Source organism: Camarhynchus parvulus, chromosome 7 (genome assembly GCF_901933205.1).
Source record: "Camarhynchus parvulus chromosome 7, STF_HiC, whole genome shotgun sequence".
Classification (NCBI taxonomy): domain Eukaryota; kingdom Metazoa; phylum Chordata; class Aves; order Passeriformes; family Thraupidae; genus Camarhynchus; species Camarhynchus parvulus.
Window position 1 is genome coordinate 27,382,360 of NC_044577.1, and position 22,788 is coordinate 27,405,147.

Below are 22,788 nucleotides of genomic sequence, written 5' to 3' on the forward strand. Positions count from 1 at the left end.
GTGCTGGTAGGCTCAGTGCTAAATAGCAGATGATTCTTACTGAATAACTGCCCTAGATTTTGCAAACAATACAGGGAACAAAAATAGAAACCCATTTACATATTGCTGTTAATAACTTTATTTATAGTGTCACAGCTAGAGCACAATAACTGCAGCCATGGCTTAACTTGAAAGCCATTCACTGTGGAAGAGTCAGACAGATACTGTTTTCTCAATCCTTATGCAACTGAAAAAAAATCCTGCTAACAACATCCAGTCACCAGAGTCCTTGTAAACAGAATCTGAAAAGAAGTTAACAGCATTCAAATCCAAAAGCAAATCATCCCCGGGATCCTCTTGGCTTCTGCACCTTCTGGCTACTTAGGACATGCTGTGGTTAATCAAAGACCACCAGAGCTAGAAACCCTGGCAAGCAATTATCCACTTCAGTTTGACCCTTGTGATAGTACCTTACAGGAATACTTGACTGCTTTTAATTTATTTCTTTGGTTGTTATTTGTTTGTTTGAATTAAGAGGTACAGACAGGGCTCAGACTAGGTCAGCAGCTACAATAAGAAACAGTATGTGTCTAGCATTAAAGAGAATCCCTCCCACATCTGTGCTGCCATCTATATGACTGCAGCCAAATCTTACCAGGGAGCCAAGATTCCTGCCAGATAAAATACCACTGGCCTGACACAAAAAACTGGCATATCTTTAAGATACAGAAATTTGTATCCTTGGTATTTTGCAAATGTCTGCTATTTATAAGTAAATGGAGTGAAATTGAAAGCAAGAAAACCATCTCCTAAGACCCATCACCCAGGATGTGAGAAAACATGGATCTAATTTTCCCTCTGCTTGAATCCAGCCTGAACTGGTCAACTGGCTATTTTGGATTGGGAACAGGGGTGCCCTCAGGACCTCATGCTGCAGCTGCTCATTACATATAAAATACTCAGAATAATTAGAGGCAGAGACGGCGAGCGCTCCGCTCTGCCCTGCTGATTATGGTGCACGCTGTGACATGGGACAGTGGGATTCAAGCTGCTGCTCCAGGGTTTGATTCTTTTATATAGAAAAATGAAACAGAATTAACAAAAGAAAATGAAGATGCCTTCTTCACTTATGGCCTCTCCTAGGAGATGTGGCCTCAAATGCCCTCTGGTACATGGGAAAACCAAATTCAGATTACCTACCCTGGCAGTGGGCTCCTGATGAGCATGGTGTGCCTCATCCCTTGTGCCTCTTCAGGTCTTTGCTACCTCTGTGTTGTCCTTTCTGCCACATGGAATGTCAACTGAGTTATTAATTCTCTGGGTTTCCATTTTAGTGAGGAACAGGAAGATGCCCCTTTGGCCTGGCAGCCCAGCCATGCCCCGCTCGCTCCCCTGCGCCCATGAGAAGTGCCCAGCACAGAGTGTGTGTGTGTGTTTGTGTGTGTGCACACTCCCTGCTGGCTCCTCAGGAACAGCTCCTCAGAGCCTTCACCACACAGACATCAGGATATTTCTGCAATGGGAGCCAAGTATGTCTGAGCTCTGATCAGCCTCACCACCAAATCAAATTAAAGAACTCACTGTTCGTCCCAGGTTTTAACTATTCAGACAAGATACCATTTCCAGTTTACTTCTTCCCCCACTGCATAGTTCCAAGGAAAAGCAGCTCAGCAGGTAAGCTACACCTGCAATTTCAGTGTCCCTGGGCTTTGCAAGAAATTTGTAATCACTTCCAACAGAAAAGTTTTACTCAGTTTGCCACTGAAAATTATAAAGAGTACTGGATAGTAAGAACTATCCAGTACTCTATCACTTAGAATTTACACTCTGTAACACAACTTTGTCTCTGAGAGAGACAAAGTCTCTCTATGAGACCTGTCCTCCTAAACTGTGACCTGATGGCCACCATTCCACAGAAGGGAAGAATCTTAGGGAAGAAAGGCGAGGATGTGAGTTTTTCTCATTTTTAATTGAAACAAAGTAGAACTATTAAATGAAAAGGCCTCTTTTTCTCTTGCCTGGAAAGGAAATTAATCTCACAAAGGGGCTTACAGTAGTTTTGAATGCAATCCAGAACAAAAGGTTCCAAATGAAACAGAATAATTATACTTTTATGGATCAGCTCTTGGCATTTGTTGAAGCCTGATCTATAACTGCAATGCTCAAGTTCCCCTGAGCAGAAGCCAAAGTTTTGTTTGTTTTGTTCAACAAATTGATTCTTATTAGCTCATTCTTTGGAAACAGCCACAGCACAAAGCAGTGGTGCATTGATGTGCATGTTCCTGGGAATGGAGGCTTCCACCAGCACTGCTATGGCACATAACTGTCCACATCTACACCTGCTTGCATCTGGTTTCCACTGCCCTTTCTTTTTTCCTCCAGAGATCCTAAAAATTGGTAAATTCGCTCCTTTCTTTCTAAGATTTTTTTTTTGTCTTCCCCATATTTTTTGCCTACCTCTCCTCCCCACTAACATCCCATCAGCTCTGTGACACAGGTTCTCTCAGTTCCTTCATGGTCTAGGGAGTTACAAAGCATTTTTCTGAATTGCTGCTTCATTCAGCACTGATGTATGGGTCTGCCAGGGCTTGGAGATAACAGAAATTAAATAGTTGTGAGAAGAAGGAGGGTTGTCCTAGTAACCCTCTATTAGCAGCATTCTCCACAGCGAGCAGGAAGGGAGCCAGTGCATGATCACACTCTGCAAAGAATCATGCTCACATGAAAAAAACCTACCCAAAACACCCCAAAACAACGAGCTGACATGGTGGATCAAACTGTCACTACTGTAACTCTGCTGAGAGAATTCCCCACTGCTTCCTACCTGCACCTTCCCCTTCATGTGAGAGGGCAAGTTGTGCTTCCAGGTGCTTTGCACAGCTGCTGCACAGGCATTTACAGCTGATCCTACAACTCAACAAAGCCCTGGTCACCCAGCCTTCTGCATGCCACTTACTGGGGAGGTCTCTGTAACAGGAGGCTAGGAGAGAATATTTTCTGATGGTCACACAGATCCAAGTTTCATGAATAGTCTTATAAATATTTATAACTAAATTTATAAATAGCATGCCACGTTTTTTGTCTTGGGGATTGATTTCGTAGAACTGCAGATGAGGAATTGAAGTTGATTTTGAATGTTGATGATCCTCCTATATGTTTAAGGCATCAGTTTGGGAGGTTGATCCAAAAAATGGACAGGGTTACTAGTCAAGAATCTCCTTAGATTTTCTCAGTGCCTTTGAGAGCCTCAGATATTTGCCAAAATTACACACAACAACCACAAAGAGCTCTGCTGGTCATGGTATCAAGGAAGATAACACCTATAGTGCTATATTTTGGCTGCTTTTTAACTAACATCACACAGATACTTCCCAATCTCTGAAAGTTACCTGCAAGCTTCCGAGTCCCCAGAATCTACACAGGTTTACAAATCCTTATTCCCACCATTTAAAACTATGTGCATCCTTCTTGGGCTTTGAAAAAAAACAATAAATGGGCACAGAAAAATCTCAGTTTTCTAAAAAGACCCCTTCTATCATTCCACAAGGGCAATGCCATGCCAATGGGATGTGTCTGACAAAATTAATTAAACCTTTGGTCTTTTGCCTCCTTTGCTCTTTTGTGCAGTCCTCTGGTGCTCCTCATTTCTGTCAGTTCTGTTTCTGAAGTGACCTGTTCTTAGCTTGGTTTCTTACCAAAACCCCACTAACAGAATTATGCAGACTGCACAGTCAGTACCAACCTCTCCTCAACTTTTTCACCGCTTAGCATAAAGCAAAGCTAATAAAAAAGAGAAACTTTAGAAACTACACTATGACTTTCATGTACTGAAGGACAGAGACTCAAGTTAGCAGTAGTACTGACTTGAGTCACAGGATGCCAGACCACTCGAGAGCTCTTCTCCATTAATTGGTTCCAGCTTTTGTCTCCTTCATTATTTATCCACTGTCAAAATTATATATACACCAGTAGGAACAGATGCACAAATTAGCAGCAATTGTTGAGGGATATAAATAGAGTATAAAACAAGAGAAGTTAATCCATCCCCATCCAGAACTGTGCCTCTGTTTTATAGCTTCTGTAAGAGAGCTTCAAATAGTTTTGCAAAGTTTCCTGCATTACAGAATAAAAAGTTTAACTAATTTTTGCTTTTCAGTCATTATCATCTAGGGAGGAAGCAAAAAGGTGGGCTGATGATTTTAATAAAAACCTCTTCAAATGTTATATAAACTCAATGTTCTTAAAACCACTTTGCATGTTAACTACATGACAAAGCAGTTCATCAACTGAAATCTCACGAAGTCTTTACAGGAGAAAAGCAACTCTGTAAAAGCAGGTCTTCACAAAAGAAAAGTTTTATTCAGAGAATACTCAACTTTTCTTGTCAAGGTTACTCCAGAGTACAGAGGACAGGGAGTGAATTAGCTGAATAAATGTAATATGATGGGGGTTTTTTTACTATAAATTTGATACATTTGTTTTTATCAGACCAATCATCAGTCATGCATTTTTTAAAAATCAATTTCTTCTTAGTACCATGAAAGAAAAAAGAGAATCAAAAAAACCTTGATGAGTTAAAATTCTGCTCTGTAAACTTCTGCAGGCACCTTCATTATTCTCTCCAAATTACTCTTCACAGTATTTCATCATTAAAACATCTAACACTCTTCAATCCATCACCCTGTGAACTTCACAGGCCCTTGTGTACACTCAGATAGCAGGGTGTGAATTATACATCACAGGCCCTTCCTAATTGCTGCTGCCTGGCTGGCGGCTGCAGATCTGCAGTCACCTGGCAGGCTGCACTCCTGGGACCTTATCCTGACTGCAGCACACGTGCTCAGGACGGGGTGCCTTGCACCAGGAATTTATCTGCCTTGTTCTGCACAGGGTACAAGGCTCACTCACAGCCCTGAAAACACCAGGGGCTCCCAGCAGGGACCAGGATCACAATATATTCCCAGCTCAAAGAGGAATATCACAGAGCAAATGAATACTTCAACGAGTTAGCATGTATTTGTTCTTAAAGGTTGCTGTGCACAACACACACAAATGGGTAGATTTGCTACAATATATAAAACTGCTGTCCTCATTGGCTTAAAAGTTTTCATGGCTGAACCATCAATACATTTATTATGGAGAGGGAGTCATCCTGGGTTGAAACATCTCCTGTAATATGAACACCCAGACTTTTTGCACAGCTTTGAGGTCTACTCCAGGGGTGTAAAGGCTGCAATAAGTGAATTTCTTTACACGTGAATTTTAGCATGAATGACAATCTCCAAAAGGCAAGTGACTTTTTCCTCTCAAAAACAACAAATTGATTAGGAAGAGACAAGTGATTAGTGGTGGTATGAGCAGAGTATTTCACCTTCATCCATGGGCGAAACCTACTTCTGCACTTTCTAAAACTTATGGCTAACTTGAAAGAAAAAAGAAAAATCTGCAACATTAAAAAGCAAAGATTCACATCTGCCAGGCATAGGTGAAACTCCCAAGAGCTGGTTCTTGACAGAGAGAGTTCCCATTTAGGTAAAATTCCCTGCTGTCATTTGGGGAAAGACGTGGGCAGGCTCATTTCCCTCCTACTCACTTTTCTCATCCTACAGCTTCAACCAGAAGTTACAGCAATTAAATGCTCTAAACTCACATGAAACCCACAGTTACCCCCACCTACAAGCAAAAATAACTTTCTACTGCTCGTGGCCACATGCCTTGAAAGGAGGGAGAGGTCTTGCCAAGCCTTCATTCTGAGAAACAACCAACCAACCCATCAACACACTTTGGAGGAAATTGAAGCTCAGGGACTGGCACAGAGAGCAGCAGCAAGGATGCAAAACATGGATAAAAGTGGCTCTTGGGCTTTCTCCTTCTTAATGCTGATTTTCCTTGTTTTTAAACAGAAAGCATCAATTTTCATTTGGCCTCCCCACAGAAAGGAAAGAAGACAAGGAGGAAGATGGATTATACAGTAAATATTTTAAAAAGGGCTCCTGCCCTTTCCTGGCAATGAGGCCTTCCAGAGAAATTAAAGCTACACAAACTTTGGCTGAGATTAGGGTCTGTGTAATACTTGAAAATATCCATGTCAGAACTGTCAGAAATTTATACCTGCCATAATGTAACTTTTTTATTAAGGAGCATGAAGTCCTTCACCACCAAGACACGTTAAGAATGGATGTCCTGTGTGTGAGAACAGTGGGAGGAGGGAAGAAAAAGGTGTTTGCTTAGTTGAATTTTACCTCAAATGTCATAGTTCACAATTCCATAGAACCTTGCAAGCTGGGAATTTAAAAAACTTCCTAAGCAATTACTTAGGCATCACAACACCCCAAAGGTGAAGAGGTTAAGTTGACACAGCTGGTCTGAATACCCTGACACTCAGCCAAAGTGCCACTCTTTGGTCATTTTTAAGGGGAGAACTTTTGGGTGTTAGCATGTCATTAAATCAGAAGATGAGTTACAAATGCTTTTCATTTAAAAAGCTGAAAGCAAATGGTCTTGTTTCATTTCTGCAAATGGTTTTAGTTCAAGCTGTCAAGAAGTTTAAGAAACTCTGAAAGCAGGTTAATGTTGTTGAGTACATGATTCATAAGAATTATGTGAAGGGGTGAAGAGAGGAAACTGTCACTTTTACTGTACTTGGATGCCAGCCCTAAAATAAGCTTCTTGAAACAGTTCATTAAAGGAATTTCAATGACAAAGCCAACCTTTATCCGTTCACAGAGGACTTCAAGCCTCCTTTTATAGCACAGAGATTACTATATTTGGCCAAACCTAGATAACATTAAAGCCATTATCACTGCAGTGAGACACTATAAATAGCAATAGTAATGTAAAACACTTAAAATTCTGTCGGGGAAGCATGATAGATAAACAATATTATCTATGCATAATTTAGGGCTTGTCTATCAGCCATAATCTCATTCATGATAACATGAACAAATTTAGTTACATAATTCACCTTGTTGTTTACCCAAAATTACTTGCATAGTCTTGGGAACTCCTTTCCTGATGGCTTTTTGACAATAGACTTTATATTTAACACACACATATGTGGGAAAGGTCAAATCATGCTCTGAGGTTCTGGATTTGTCAAAGTTAATTCTCATTCAATAAATCAGGACAGGAAAATGTTTCATTCTCTGTTTAAAGGTTCTGTTCATGTGCATTGAAAAAGAGGGTATTAACCTCAAACATTTGCATCTTTGTTTTGTCACCACTAAAATTTTCAGAAGAACATGATCCTGAAACAAATTTTGCTGCCAAAAATTACAGGAAATTATATTTTCATTGTGGATAAATTAGTCTCTGAACTTTACTTTCCATAACAATAATCAGGAGATTATGAACTCATTTGCAGGAAATCCAGATAAAAAGATTTGCTCAAAAAAGATTGTCTTTTACCCATTCAGATCAAAAGGACCACAGTATTTTGCATTTAAAAAATCATCTTTCCCTTATGGAGATATAGCCCACCCTCTAAGGGAAGTGTACCACAGTAAGAAATATCATAGCAGAACTGCTCCTTATGGAAGGATCATGGCTATGCTTTACAGACTTATTGCTGGTACTTAAGGAAGATCCCTTCTACACAGGTTTAAACTGACTTATTTTTTTCTTAAACAAACAGAAAAGAAAAAAAAAAAGAAGTGTGTAACCTCTTTTTCTAAAAAAAACCCCACAGAAAAACCCCACAAAAAAAAAAAAAAAAAACAAAAACAAAAAACAAAAAACACCCAAAAACCTGAACCATGTCACCTAGAATCTAAAACTAAGCATATAAAAGCAGAACTGTAAAGTTAAGGACACTTCATTTTTAAACTAGCAAAGAAAGCCTACACACATTAACTTTACATAATTTTAGATTAACGTTTTCTGCTGGTAGAGTGGTTTGGGTTTGGTTTTTAATTAAAATTAGAGGTGGTCCCAAAAGCCCAGACCCAATATCCCTGAAAATTAAAATATTTAATCTTGTCTGGAAGAGAATTTAGTAAGCCACTTCTCCCACACAAAATGTCAAACCAGGCTAAGTGCACCAGGCTGTGCTCCGGTGCCTCTCGAGTTCGAAGGACCCAAGTTAAACCCATCTGGATGGAAACCTCCAGAGCCCCATTATTTCCATGTTGACAGTGGGTTTGGAAAGCCACCTCACTCTGAAGATCCAGTAAAAATCAAGATGTTGGGTTCCAAGCTTTAAGATGACAATCAAACTTTTAAATCAATAGTTAACAAAAATTCCCATCCTTTATACTTTCATTAAAATCTGCCTTTATACACAGTCTTGGAGAATGAGGGGAAAAAGCATCACCGAATACAGCTGATGGAGAAGGAAAACCCACAGCTCTGTGCAGACCTTCCCACTCCTGTGAGCTGCAGAGGAAATGCTCCTGCTGATAAATCATCAACAGGAAGCCAGATTCAATGGCTGGGCACAGCACCCTTGCACTGACTTCACATACTTCTCAATTGCCTTGACACAATAACCTTTAGCTCATAAAAACTTAGCTCTTATGACATTTTTGAATAGTGACGAACACAAACCAGAATTGCTTGGAGCGTTCTCCTCTCAAAAGCCTCCCCTTGAGCATTTCCCTGTGCAAAGTAAAGAGCCTGCTTGCTTTTATTCAGCCAGTTCATTAATCAGCATCCCTGAGATGCTGCCTCCCCCCTCCAGGGTGTTTCTGTGTGCACGTAAATGCTTCAAAATCATCCCCAGCCATTCCCACTAGAGGTGGTTTCAGTGCACCCAGGCAAGAGCAAAGGCTCCATGCTGAACTCCTGGTGTGAAATGAGTCATTTGTTCCAAATCATGTTTCCTTTCTTCAATATTCGCACTTAGTTATTCATTTCCCTAAAGTACATGAAGATGAGATGTTCCTGAGTTATTTTCTATTTGCTCTCAGCACATACACTATTTTATTCCTATTTCTTATCTCACTTTTCCAGCCTTTTCCATTATTTCACTGGGCTGTGATTTAGGACCTCACAGGCACAGACAACAAAGTCCACACTTTGAGGAAGATATCATTGAAGTATTTTCCTCTTAAGATCTTTTGAGACCTTAGAGTCCCTTTGCACTGGAGCTGGTTGGCACCTGCAAGGGCCTGACTCCTAAACACATGAGGAATAAAGTCAAAATTACTCTTAAGCTGCAGAAGTGAAACTGTTACATAAATGCTTATATTATTCAGTAGATATGCAATATATGAAAATTAAATGTTTGCAAGTGTTCTGTTAGCTACTCATCAGGAACTGACTGGTGCACATAGCCATTTATGTATTTGTGTTTCACCTTTCGTGTTTCTTCACAGCCATAGCTGAAAATCATAGCTCTTCTCTCTTTCTATACTCTTAGCCATGTGCCATTTTTTGATGCATCTTTTGAGATCTCCATGTCTTCATACCAGCCATTATCTTTGGTCTATTTTTTTCCAGTCATAATTGTTATATCAGATTCCCCTTCCCCCTTTAAAATTCTTCATTTGCAAACTTAGTTCATTATTGTTTATTTAGTTTTTGTACATATAGTCATATAGATTAAAATTTCAAATCAGTATCATCCTAAAGAGACAATCAGCTTTACTAAGACTTGACCACTGAACCACTTTCAAACCTGCAAAATAATGACCTATGGAAATTGATGTGGAAGACTAAAATACCATAGTCTTATGGCATGCTAATGAATTGCACTTAGTTTGAATGTCAGGTTGACCTTTGAGTAATGGAAAAAAGTAATTCATAATCAGCATCTATCACAAGTAATTTACACACCTACTTGAACAAGCTCAGTGTCATTAAGGAAAAAATGAACGTGAAGACACAAAATGTAATTTACTGTAGCACAAAGTCTGCTGAGGGCACTGTGGATGGCCTCTTCCCCTCCTCTTCATCACCATATCTTTTCTTTTTCATCACTGAACTGTTACTGTCTTTGATTTCTGATACTGATTTGTCTTCATTGTATTGCTAGTGGATCTTTATCTCTTTACTGAGTCACAACCAAAAAACCTGAAGGGCTGAATTCCATCCAAGCGAGCACACAGACTCTCCCTGATTTCAGTGAATTTTATATAAGACTCTACATTCAACACTGAGCAAGCTCCCAATTTTCTGCTTGTACATTGCCCCTCCCAGATACCCTCCATCTAAAGGTAAAATCTTCAAATCCATCAGAATTTCGTGTGGATTTTTCATGTCAGCTATTGAAGGGTGCTGTATGTTAGAAACCCACTTTTATTTGTTGAGCATAAAGTATCAGAAAATATAATTCAACCACATACTGAAGCTGCACAAGAGAGAAAAGTTACACAGGGAGTTCACAGGAAAAAACTCTTGTTGTAAGGGGAGATGGAAAAGGAAAGCTGTCTGTCCCCAGTCCCTCTGCCTCAAAAGAAGCATTTATAGACTGACAGAGCTGTTGCACAGTTCCAGGACCTGGCTTAGCCGAGACATAAGTGATCTCCAAAGAGATCAGGTACAACAGCAGAGGTGAAATGCATTAAGATTAGGTTAAACTTTACAAGTGCAGCCTATAAAGCTATTAAGCCACCTGAAGTACTACTTTATCCCTGGGAAACTGGACAGGGGAACCAGGAGATGTTCAGAAGCTCCTGGGGCTGGACTAACCTAGCAGCACAGGTTGAGTTTGATTTAGCATGACTTGCCACAGATTGGATGTCAAACTCCTCTCCTCATCCAGGTAGACCAAGGAGCAACACATTGCTGGGTGACTGAGCAGGTGGCAAGGCTGTCACTAACGGACCCCCTGCTTGTAATTCCAAACTGACCACTCCAGAAAATCTAGACCTTAGCCAAGCTCTGCAATTTACCTTGTTAGAAGTGCTCCCAATTTTTAGCTTGCATTCCATCATCTCTGATCAGAGGGGTGCTTGTAATTGTCCAGAAATAACTCACCCCTAGTATAACACCTTCTCAAAACCATCAACGCTTACTCCAGCAAAGAAATAAGAGTAAAAAGAAAAAAAGGAAAATGTAAGGAAAGAGATCAGTTCAAGTCACTTCTCAAAGGAAGACATTGTTTGAATGAGGCAATCCTCCTACCATTTTATAAACAAACTTTCAAAAGTCAGCTAGTGACACTTCAGAGTCTTTACACTGATTTTGGATTATGTGTCATTGACATCTTCATCCCTGGGCATTCAGGGCCAAGCACTGGGAGGGTCCCTCCTCCCCCATGGCTGGGAGACAGGCTGCTGTTCTTACCTGACATTGTCATGCTTCTGGATGTAGATCTTATGAAACATCATGTCTTCCTGTTTGGCATTAATGTCAGCTTTCATCTCCATGGCAACATGTCGAGGAAGTACAGAGAGCAGGAGACGCTCCTGTGGAGTCAGACAGATGAACCAATTAAAACACCTGCTGCCCAGTTAACAAACACACTTTGTTCCTTACTGGGGAGAAATGACTCATCAGTTTGGTGAGAGATGAGTACAGCCAAGCAAAATGGGCTCCATAACCCCAGGAGCTGATCCCCTAACCAGTCATATGCAATTCTCTTCCCAACCCCACAATAAGAATTCAATGGTTTTAGAAGAAAAAGTATTATTTTGCATTCCAGGTGCACTGGGCTTACAATTCATGGTTGCCAATTCTCATGCCAACCATCCAACTCAAAGAGTGTCCGTGCACTGTTCTTGGAAGGACTCTGATAAATGAGATTGTCTGACCTCCCACACAGTCTCTGCACACCACCACCAAGTCTTCCTTCACCTAACACCAGAGGAATGATACCCCAACACCCTTGGGCACTGTTTAAAATTCCTTCCTTGCTTATCTAATTATCTAAGCACATTCCCCCAGCAGGCACAAACCTGCTCTTAGCAGCTAAAATGTCGTAGAAACGCCCCGATAACACCAGCATGAGAAGTGCTACTGCTACACTTTAAATTGCTGGTAGTGCCCAATTGCATTAAGATCTGTAAACCCACCCACTCACCTACATGAATATTTTCAATAACCACATACCATCAACAGTTTGTGGCTCTCCTTGTCCCTCAACTGGTATTTTCATTTACTGATCGTATATTTTGTGTGACTTTTGTAGCATTACTTTGCAAGCTGTTCCTACAGAGTATGCAAAAATTGACAAAATGATGACTTCCTGGTGATTTTCCTAAAAACTCACATAAAAGCAAATGCTTGTTATTATTCTAAATTTGATGCCAATTTCACACAGAAATTATAGAATTTAGATCTGTGGGTAATTTGTGCCCCAGGGATGTGTTTGTGTATATCAGCAATCACACCTGAGAATTCTGCCCAGAGCTGCATTCTATTCCCAGTCACACCCCATGAAGTTCAAAAGGTTTTGCTATGGCTCACAAAGGTGGGGAGCATCTCCTTTGGGATCAGCTCCGCTGTGGTCTGGTCCAACCTGCAGGCAGTGCTCTGGAATAGCTGAAAAATCCCAAAGGTGGGATTTTTTTTCTTGTGCCACTCTTTTCTTTATCTTTCCTTCCCTGCAGTGAGCAGGAGGAAGAAAAGGGCCTTCCTTCTTGATGACACAGAAGGAAGGTCCCCAACCTTATCTAATAGCTCATTAATTCTCAACAGCACAGGGAGCAGCAGGGCTCAAACTCAGGCCTGACTCAGAGGGGTCAGCAATCCTGTCTCAAGTACTGACATCACCAAACCACTTGCCCATGCTGCAGTTATAGGCACATTTTTGGCTTCTATCTCCTAGCTTTAACTGAAATTTCACCATTTATTTCTTCCTCTAAGGAGAGAGAGGAACCCTGCGGGAACCAGAGGAAGATGAATTCACTGAAAATGTGCTCAGCATGCACTGAGACATTTTATAGTCTGTAACACTGCCCAGTATTTCTTTTAACCATAAAGAGAGCCTGCCTTCAGTCTTTGAAGAGATAGTAATAACACAGAAGATGTGTTGGAGGGATTTCTATCTCTGCTTAAAACTGCAGCAGTCATGAAAAGACACTTGTTTTTTAAAGTACTGTCACCATCACTAGCATACTGCAGGTGCTAACAGTTACATATCCTTTTTTTTTAAAAAAAAGCAGCTCATGAATCATGCACGTGTCCTTAGGCTTCTGTCAGCTATTGGTGCACTCCTTGAGTGGAAAAGCACAACACATTGGTATGCTTTCCAGAGTAAATGCTGTATACACTGTTGTCATTTGCATATTCTAATAGGCATCCTCAAATGTGTGAAAGCTGCTATTTTATGTGTGATTTTACACATCCTCTAAATAACTTGGAGCTTTAGAGGAGGTTCGGGGGCACCCACAGGTTTGGAACATTCCCTGTGGGCGCATGGGCACGGAGCATTACTCGCTTCCAAAACAGAGACGGGAGCCTGAGTGTCTGTTTGGAGCATTCCAGGAGATTGTCACCTACATTTCCGAGTAGCTTTTACTTGAGAGCCCCCACCCTTACTGTCCTGACACCACAGGCACTTGCCAGATTAAATCACCAATATTTTCGAGACACTTGAGATCTCCAGGACCTGCACTACCGCTGCTCTGAACTAATAATCAGGGGATGAGATAGGCTCATCAGGTGAAACAAATGCATGTGGCACAACATCCCTTCATGCAGCTACTAATTAGGAAGTTGAGCTGTGTTACAGAGCTGAGCATTATCTTTATTCTGTTTGCTTGGAGTCATCACAATCACTGAAAATAACCTCTGAAGGAGAGGAGAAGGCTATAACAGGAGATGGCTATACAAGTGCATTTGCAAGGCATAAAGCACATGAAAAGGCCTTCGAAACAACAAAATCCCTAGGTTTTATTTCAAATGGAGCAGAGAAATTAGGGTCTCCACTAGAGAACAATTTTCATTTTGATACAAGAACTAGAAAGTGCTGCAGCCTTTGCTGTAAAATCCTGTATTAGGCACCAGTGAGGTGACCAGGACTGGTGTTTTACAAGTATAACAAGACAGCATTCTGACCTGATAAAAATGCAAGAGCAAATCCATATATAATTCTCCCTTCAAAAAAACATGCAAGTATAGTTCCACTGAATTATACATTAAACAATTGCATCGCAAGGAGAACTAGTCTCTAAAACAGGCACATAGATGAAGGAATTCAACACAGATCTACCCTGTTTACACACATATACATGGATATATTTGTGCATGGGCACACACATTCCCACAATGACTCTGCAAAGAAATTTTAACTATTTATGAAGTCCTCTCCCAAGATGACCTCAAATCTTCACTGTGAATATTTAGTATGTTAAGATTATCCATTTCTCCTCAGATTTAGTAACAGTTACTTTTTACCAAAAGTGATGCTGAGATGAAAACAAGGGGAGAACAACTTTACAGAGACAGAAGACATGCAATGCTAGAATTAAGACAGTGCAGTCTCAACAACCCATCTCTTACCCAAATGCTATTTGCTCCCTAGACAATGTGGAGAACACATGATTTTTCATCCAAGAATATTTTGTTTTGGGCAAACAACAGCAATTCCTGTTATGGCTCTGCCCTAGCTTATCTCAAGTAATGAAATCACAAGTAATTTTTTTTCTGCATTGGATATTCTGGAATTTCTATTTACTTTCAGGCTAATTTTGGGTGCTGGTAGATGCTTAATAAAGGAAAATACAAGGTCATTTGCCTGAGAAAATCTGCCTGCCTTTAAAAGAGAACAGCACACAGGAGCACCATCAATCTCCAGAAAAAGACAAGCACCTATAAATAACCGTGTTGGGCTGTGCAGTTGTGTTTTCCTCCACCCCTGTTTGGACATTGGGCTGAGCTGTCCTTATTTGTGTCTGCTGTCACCTCGTGCTTATCTCAATGCATTATGCATGGAGTCATCTGAACTGAACCTGGAGATCAATGTCAGCCCAGGCTGTGGCAGCAAATAATCTCATTAGGAGTCTCCAGCTGCCAGGACCCGCAGTCACTGCTGCAGGCACTGAAGAGCACTTGGCAGGGACTGGCTTTGACCCACGGTTTTCTGATGTCCTGGCTTTCTTATGTAGGGTATAGTACTTCCTGGAGAGGGGGAGAGGAAAAAAGCATCAAGACAGGGCATTTGTCAGGGCTGTTCCAGGAAGCTGCTTCTGAGACAGAAGTGCCCAGATCCAGCAGAGCACAGGCATCTGAGCCACGCTGCTGAGGCAGCCTCTCAGCAGGGAGCACAGGGCTGAAATCAGTGAGTAAAATGGCATATTCTCTTGGCTCAATCCTTTCCTCCACTTCAAGGTGTGGAAGGAACAGGCTGCTGATTTCATCTTTCTGATACAATATTTGTTGCAAAGGAAAAGGGAGTCTTGAGTGTGAATCTTGTTTTCATACAGAAAGTACCAAATAAGCACGTATACATGTTATTTCACAGTAAGGATTGAACAGCAGCTATGTCAGCCAGAGGTACCTCATGAAACACTGCCAAAACACAAATCCATAGATGCAGATGGGCTGAGACATGAAGGAAAATGAAACTGAGTTGCCACAGAGATGCAAAGACTCCCCAGCTGATTAATTCCCCGGACCTCTCCCCAAACCCACAACCAAGCTCAGAGATATCTCCCAAGGGATAAATGGAAGTCCCATTTCATGGGATGCATTTCAAATTGGACTGAACAGACCACTATGAGATGTAGTGCAGGGCAGAGATGTGTGTTAGTTAGCAAGGGAATAGTTAAGCTGCCCCAAAAGACCTTCTGTGTCTAATCTGAGACACAAGAGATTCATCGCAAGAGAACCCACAAATGAATTAGGGGAGCAGATACATTCAGCACCCTGACAACTAAGCTGTATGTTGGCAGCAAGAGGGCTTTTTATAGCAAAAAAACAATGAAGCTGATGATGAATCTTAATTTTTGAACAAATACAATTCATTTGAAGACAATAGGATACAGAGAGGTGTGTAAGCAGGTAGGAACCTTTGGGAAAGGAGGGAAGAGGACCTTCTTTGGAGGCATCAAGGAATGTTATGTTGTATGGACCAATTCTTGCCTGCCTTACAGCTCTCTTTTGGCAGTGGCTTGGCTGACAATCATGCCAGGCTTTGACCTTACCAAGAGGGTCAGTCCAAAGCCTGTGTGTTGCATCTGCATTTAACACTTGGCAGCAATGATGGGTGAAAAAAAACTATGCAGACTCTTTGTGTACTGTGTAATTTTAATCCACAGAGCACATGCCACTGGGTATATTGCTTGTCTCTGGAAAAGTATTGGACAAGAACTACACCCCTGAGCTTTCTTTCAAACCTTTAAAAATCCTGTCCTCTAACAACAACCTCTTCTTGCCTGGATTACTCATGAAGCAAGAAGACTGCGAATGCCATCCTACAGGAACAATTTGCATGCTAATTCTGTTTCAGTGTTTTCATGCTTTATTTCCAACTGTTGCTCTTACCTGCTGCTGGTTTTCCCTTTGAGAATGCAGCCTGGCTTGTATGCATTCCCTGGTCTCCTGGAAAGCCTGTCTTTGGGACACCTCTGCTGGGTAGTGGGTACACACGCCTACAATGTTTGTACAGGAGAAGATGAGAACATTGGAGACCAGCTGCAAAAAAAAAGAAAACAACAACAACAACAACAACAAAAAAAAAAAAAAAAAAAAAAAAGAAAATAAAAAGAGAAAAAAATACTTGGTTACACTTTGGAAAACTGCCATTGGTAACAAAGCAGCAGCCAGAATCCAGCCCCTTCCATGACTCCTTAAACCAACACATATTTAAACCTCAGGCTCTTAATTTTAATGAATTTTAGCTCTCTAGTCTTTAAAACATAAAACTTCCATATATGACCTCAAATATAAGTTCTTTCCACTGTGTACTACTTCACAAATAAAAGGTACAATTCAACTGGTAATTCTTCAATCTTGCCTTTAGTTATCTATTATCTGGGAACTACTGAGACACAAATCAATCTAAAAGTGCATCATTGCTCCATCACTGGAGGTCACCTATAACTCATGCAGAGAGATCTGGCAGAGGAACACTAATATTTTCATGTTTGTGCACATACATATTTGGCCCAAAAACATTTCAAAGGTACATCAGCCATTGTTTTGAAATAGTGCTTAAAATACTGAATGTAAAGTGTTGATATTAACAAGGCTTCAAAGAAGTATTTATAATCTAGTTCCAACTCAAAATTTTATATTTCTAGATAAAAACATATGTTTTTTACATTTCTATGGATGAGTACAGAAATGAGTTGCTAAGTCGGAAGCATATTTCAGCTGGACAAGCATGAAGGAAGAGCTATGTCACTCTTCTACTCCCATGTGTGTTATGTTTTGTAAGGAAGCAGTCACATAACTTTTGCTGAAAATTTGTGTTGCAACCTTTTATTTCCCAACTATTTTTTAATAAAAAGGAAAAAAAATATTCATGCCCATTGCTGGTATTTCTTTCATGCAAAATGCTCAAAGCCTGTTCTGATGGCTTAATGTAAACATTTCCCTTAACAGAGGTCAGTCCCAGTAGGACTTTTTGAGACTTGCACAAGCTGTACTGGATCACCCTTTGAGGACAGACTTATTTGAAACACCTCTCATCTCTTCCAGGGGAAAAGACAGTCAGACCTCCAAGATTCTTAATAATACAGATCTTTTCTCTATTCCCTAATGAGCCCAAATATATCCTTTGCCTTTATTAATTTTTTACTTGCAGAATAAAAAAAGCAGTTTCCAGCCCAGCCCATTCCCTGAAAATATGGAGACACTCTGAATGGCAGGAGAGCTGCAGGAAACCCCTCAAGCCCTAGGCTCACAGGGGCTGCTCAGAACTCCCCAGATCAACTTGGACGCTGTGAAGGAGAGGAGCTGCCCCCACCTCGAACATGGACCCACATCCCAAGAGTAACAACCTCTCCATAAAAATCTGACTGGTATTACTCTAGTCATGTGCTAAGGACAGCAACAATTCTTTTATTGACAACTCCAACTCAAAACAGGATTTAGGCAGAAAAACCTCATCTTTCAGCTCAAAATAAGCAACACCATCAACTACAGCCAGAGGAGGGACTCCTCTCTGTGGATGGCTGCCAGTAGATGGCAACACTCCAATTTCCCAAGCTCCTGCATCCAAGCGCTGCATTTTGGGCCATGCCCCCGCAGCGAGTTCCCACATTTGTGTGCCACTCTACAGTACAGGGACCTGCAGGTCATGGACACCCCCAGGGGACTGTCACCAATCCAGATCTATTGGCAGACAACAGGTTTTCTAGGATGAAACTATTCTCACCCCCTACAGATGGGTCCCTGCATGCAGAGCCCACAGATGGCACAGAGGTGTGATGAAGATGCAGGTCACACATGAAATAATCTAATACTATCTAATCCAATACTAAACCCACACATCCCCATTCACAATTTTATTCTCATTCAGCTCTTTCTAAGCCTGCCTGGATCCTGCCAGATCCAGGGTTCTCCACCTCTCTTCCCCCAAGTTGATCAGACACCAGTCAACCCCACCCAAACCCGCCCAGTTAACCTGAGCCAGTGCTGCATCCAATGGGAATTTGATGCTATTTTTTGGTGATAATGATGATTTCTAAAGATGAAAAATCCCCCCTAGCATAAAAAAAACCTTCAGCCAGTGCTTATGCTATTGAAAAAAAAGCAAACATAAAAAGGTTGTCAAAACAGGGGTTGCCTAGAATTTACTCTGGTTCCCACTCCATGGGCGCACTGATTGAGACCCTCAACCAATGAACAGAACTTCTACAAGTTCAACCTGGTTAATATGGGCTCAAAGGGGTTAAAACTAAACAGCATCTTTTCCGTGTCCAAATTACAGAAAGACTCCCAAATCCTCACTATTGGAATTGTGCAGTGATTAGGAAATTTGCCAGAGAATATAAAATGATATAAACATGTATGATATATTTTGAATGGATAAAACTGAGAACAAAGAGGGTTTTAAGGAAATAAGCAGTTTTCTGCTTTAATCCCAAGACTCTAAGATTTCATTTCCCTTACAGTCACTAGCACAAACCCCAAAAAACCTCCCCAAAACAGTGACTCAAGTCTTGCAGCAAGAACAGGAGACAAAGGGTGGTTTAGATGCCAGGCAACATATCAAGAATTGAGCCAGCAGAAAGAGGAACACCTCAGTCCTAAAACAAGCTCTTTTAAGGTCTTTCTGGACAAATTGTGTCCAGAACACAAACAAAAAGTCCCCCCAGGGGAGTCCATGCACAAAGATACAGCTGCTGTGATGATGCCTTGAACAGCCCGGCTGTGCTGTTCAGGGTGTGTAGTTCATATTGGAAACTGAGATAGTGAGTACAAAAAACACCATCAGAATCGACATTATTGATAACATTTTTGGAACACCAAGCAGTTTAACTTTTCAGCACTCACTACTGTCACTATACACAAACCCAAGGGACTTCACAGACTGATTTACAAGACAGACTCAGATGACCATGCTTCATCAAGTTGGAACAAAAACTATATTGTGATGTAATTTTTAAGTAGTGGGGGGACAGGTATCTGTATTTATTCTGTTTAGTAGGAGCTCATTTAAATCACAGTATGGCATCTTTGCAACACCCTGAAACATAAGGAGTGAAATGACTCTGTATTACCTGTGTTACTATCTAACTTTTCTGTGAAAATATTAAAGATCTGCAGAGATTCAAAACTGAAGCTCCTTTTATTTGCAGCCACACTTGTTAGTGAGCAAGAGAATTTTGTTCAATATCTGTTCACAATAATTTTCTACACAGCCATTTTAAAACACAATAAAGGAAAAAAAATCCTAGGAACGAACGTTTTTTTTTCACGGTCCTCTGTCTTAACAAAATAAATTTATATCCTGTTTGCCAAATGGTACTACTTGCTTATCAGCTTCCTTGCCATTTTGCTATGGTAACCAGCTTCGGTCCCAGGAGGAAAGAGATGATGTAGATACTAAAAATCTGATTCCCTAAGCTCCATGGCCTGAAAAGTAAAAACATATTATGGCAGCTATTTCAGACAATCTGTGCTTGAAGAGCTGTTCAAGGCAATGGAAAGATAAAATTGTCTGTTTTGTAGTTGACTTCCTTCCCCTGCCTAACTAGAGATGCAAAGTAAGAAGATTCCTACCTTTCTGCTTTTGGAATACAATAGTTTATAAAGACCATTTAATTACATGTAACTCCTAGGTCAGCTAATAAACCTGCCTGCAGTATTGGCACATGTGAGTATTTCATAAACTAACACGTTCACTCCTCCATGACCTGGGTGAGGCAGAGAAATGCTGCTCTCCTGGTGCTACCAAGGCAGAGCTCTTCAAAGGTGATTCAGCACCTATGGAAGAGCTGCGTACTATGAAGGGTTTTCAAAAACCACAGTGGCTCCTGAGTGCCACTGAAATAATAGATCCCTCAATCTCAGACAACAAAACAGTTTCCAGTGGCTTTGATTTCATCGCACCAACAGAGCACTGCAATGCCTTTGTTGAATCTCCTACAGGAAACTGTTTTCAATAATTTTTTCCCCTGGTGACTGAAAGGGAAAAAAGAAAAGAGATGGAAACAGTTTAGTTCCACATGTTCTAGGAGTTATGAAAAGCTGGTATTACAAAATCAAAATGAAGAGCTAAATTTGGCCTGACATCAGTGTTACAAAATTGGTGTTTTGGGCAGCTCAGGCCAAGCTGAGGAAGAAGCAGGATGTCTCAGTGGCCAGGAGAGAGCCTCCAGACCACCACCGCAGAAAAAGTATCAGCTTGCAGCAATATTGCCACACTTCCCCCTGCTGTGTTTCTATTCGATAATTCTTCAAACACCAGATGCTATTCAATATGTAATTAAGAGACAACAACATGCTTAAGAGAAATAGCATCAAGATAAATTTAGTTAGTTCCCTACCTCTGCCAGAGCAAACAAGGCTGGCTACTGACATGAGAAGGTGGGCCATATTCCTTGCAATATCTTTGCTTATAATAAAAGTCACAGCTTATGTTTTTTTTGCCAAGTTACTCTGCTTTGGTGCACTTCTGTTGCAGAGGGTCAGGGTTACTTCTGTTCTAAGATCACAGCATTAGGCTATTGCCTTTAGTTTCCAACACCACTAACCATTATTCTGTTTTTCTATTTATTTTTCATTTAAATCAAAATATTGTTTCAATATTTTCATAAGGTCCTGTTTTGAAAACAATTACTTTTGAAGCTTTTACTGTGAAGCAATAAAACTGTCACAAGGAGAAATAAAGCACATATATGGAGATTTAAAAGTCATAGGAAACAACCTGCAACAAACATCAAACTATGTACCCCCTCTTCCCCGTGTGGCACTGCTCTGGCTCAGCTTTCCAACTCTCATGATACTCAGCCAGTAGCAAATTTTTTGTTAAAGTGATCATCTGTGCAACTGCCAGATTAAAAGCAGCTAACACTTGACTTTCTAAGCTACATTTCAAAGTGGTTGTATATTGAATTGGCAAAGTGGTCCAATTATTAATTGCAGGGGCAGACACTGAGATTATCTTTACTTTTTAGATTTACTTTTTTAACCTTTACAAATTATTATGAAATTTTGAATACTTACTGTAAACAATGTAAGAACAAAACTACCACGATTACAAAAGCTCTAACTATCCAAGACAATTCTGCTGCACCAATATGTGCAATCATGAATTGGAAGTATGGATGAATTCTAAAGACAAAAAGCACCAACATTATGAGAAAGTGTTATTGCTATAAGATATAGCTGGTGCTGTTTTTTAAACACTTTCCCTGAACTGCAATTAACCCTCTATTGCCTCTTTATACACTACTGTCTAATAAAAAAATTGGAGCAGCTACAGAGCCAAAGGCATAATGAAAATTAAAATGAAAGACAACATCAGCTGGCTCCAAGATCAAATTACTCATGTATTTGTGTTGTATATACAACAACATCTTTCATTTCCCAGAGCTACAGCCAGCAGAGTACTAAGAGAGTGAAAATTTGTAGATTATGCTAGAAAGATAATTAAACAGTTAAAGTCACATGGTCTTCTCCCAGTGTTCGGCTAGTAAAGAACAGTGTAAGTACTAGTGAAGAAATCAGGAGGTTTCAATTTCAAATGTGGCAAGTATTTCTACTGAGTATTGAGGGAAAACTGCAACATCCAAAGATTACATCAATCCACCAGAGCCTCAGAACAAATTTTCTGAAGGTGCTGTGTGCTGCCTTCCCTCTGTTCTGCTGCTGCTGTACAGCAGCCACTGCTTGGATCTTGAGCAGAACAGAAAAGCAGTTACAGCCATCACCTTCCAAAGGCTTCTGTGACACAACAGCAGTGCTGCTGAAGCCAGTGTCACAAGTTTAAATACCTCCCTAAGTCACAGCTGAACTATTGCAAAGCAGCAGAATTCTTTAGAGAGTATTAGAGAGCGATGTTCTACATATGCACTAAATCTCTTCAGCTGATGGTGAGAACAAAAAATGTCTCCACAGAAACACTTATGAAACTTTTCTGATGTTTCTTCTGTTTGGTGAGCCTACAAGGAACAAAAGCTGCCCACTTCACTCTTTCAACTAGATTCTATATTTGGCATAAAGTTACTTACTGAGAGTGACCTGTGGTATTTTGGCTGAAAACACTAAAAGAGCCCTTATGCCACTTGTGAATATCTCTGTTCAAGGACTGCAGTCAATAAAACATTCATCTGATGCCATCCATTCTGTGCATTTCAGTGACCATGTCACCTTTCCAGCCCCAATGTACACTGATCCCTCAAACGTGATGCTGTTCTCCCAGAAGAAAGCCATACAAGTATTTTGCTCCACATAAGTTCATTCTTTCTTTACAATGAAAAGAATTATTATCTAATTTACCTTTTAAATACATAGTTGCATGTGAAGACATAA

At 40.5% G+C, this 22,788-nt stretch overlaps 1 protein-coding gene across 1 annotated transcript in view; it reads right to left on the bottom strand.

The window, feature by feature from the left end:
* Window positions 1-22,788, bottom strand: part of ADCY5 (adenylate cyclase 5) — a 203,079-nt gene that overhangs the window by 67,056 nt on the left and 113,235 nt on the right. Inside the window, exons 2-3 of the mRNA XM_030952680.1 lie at window positions 16,348-16,497; window positions 11,206-11,327 (exon numbers count right to left, since the gene is read on the bottom strand). Coding sequence (XP_030808540.1) covers window positions 11,206-11,327; window positions 16,348-16,497 — 272 coding nt within the window. The remainder of the gene's footprint in view (window positions 1-11,205; window positions 11,328-16,347; window positions 16,498-22,788) is intronic.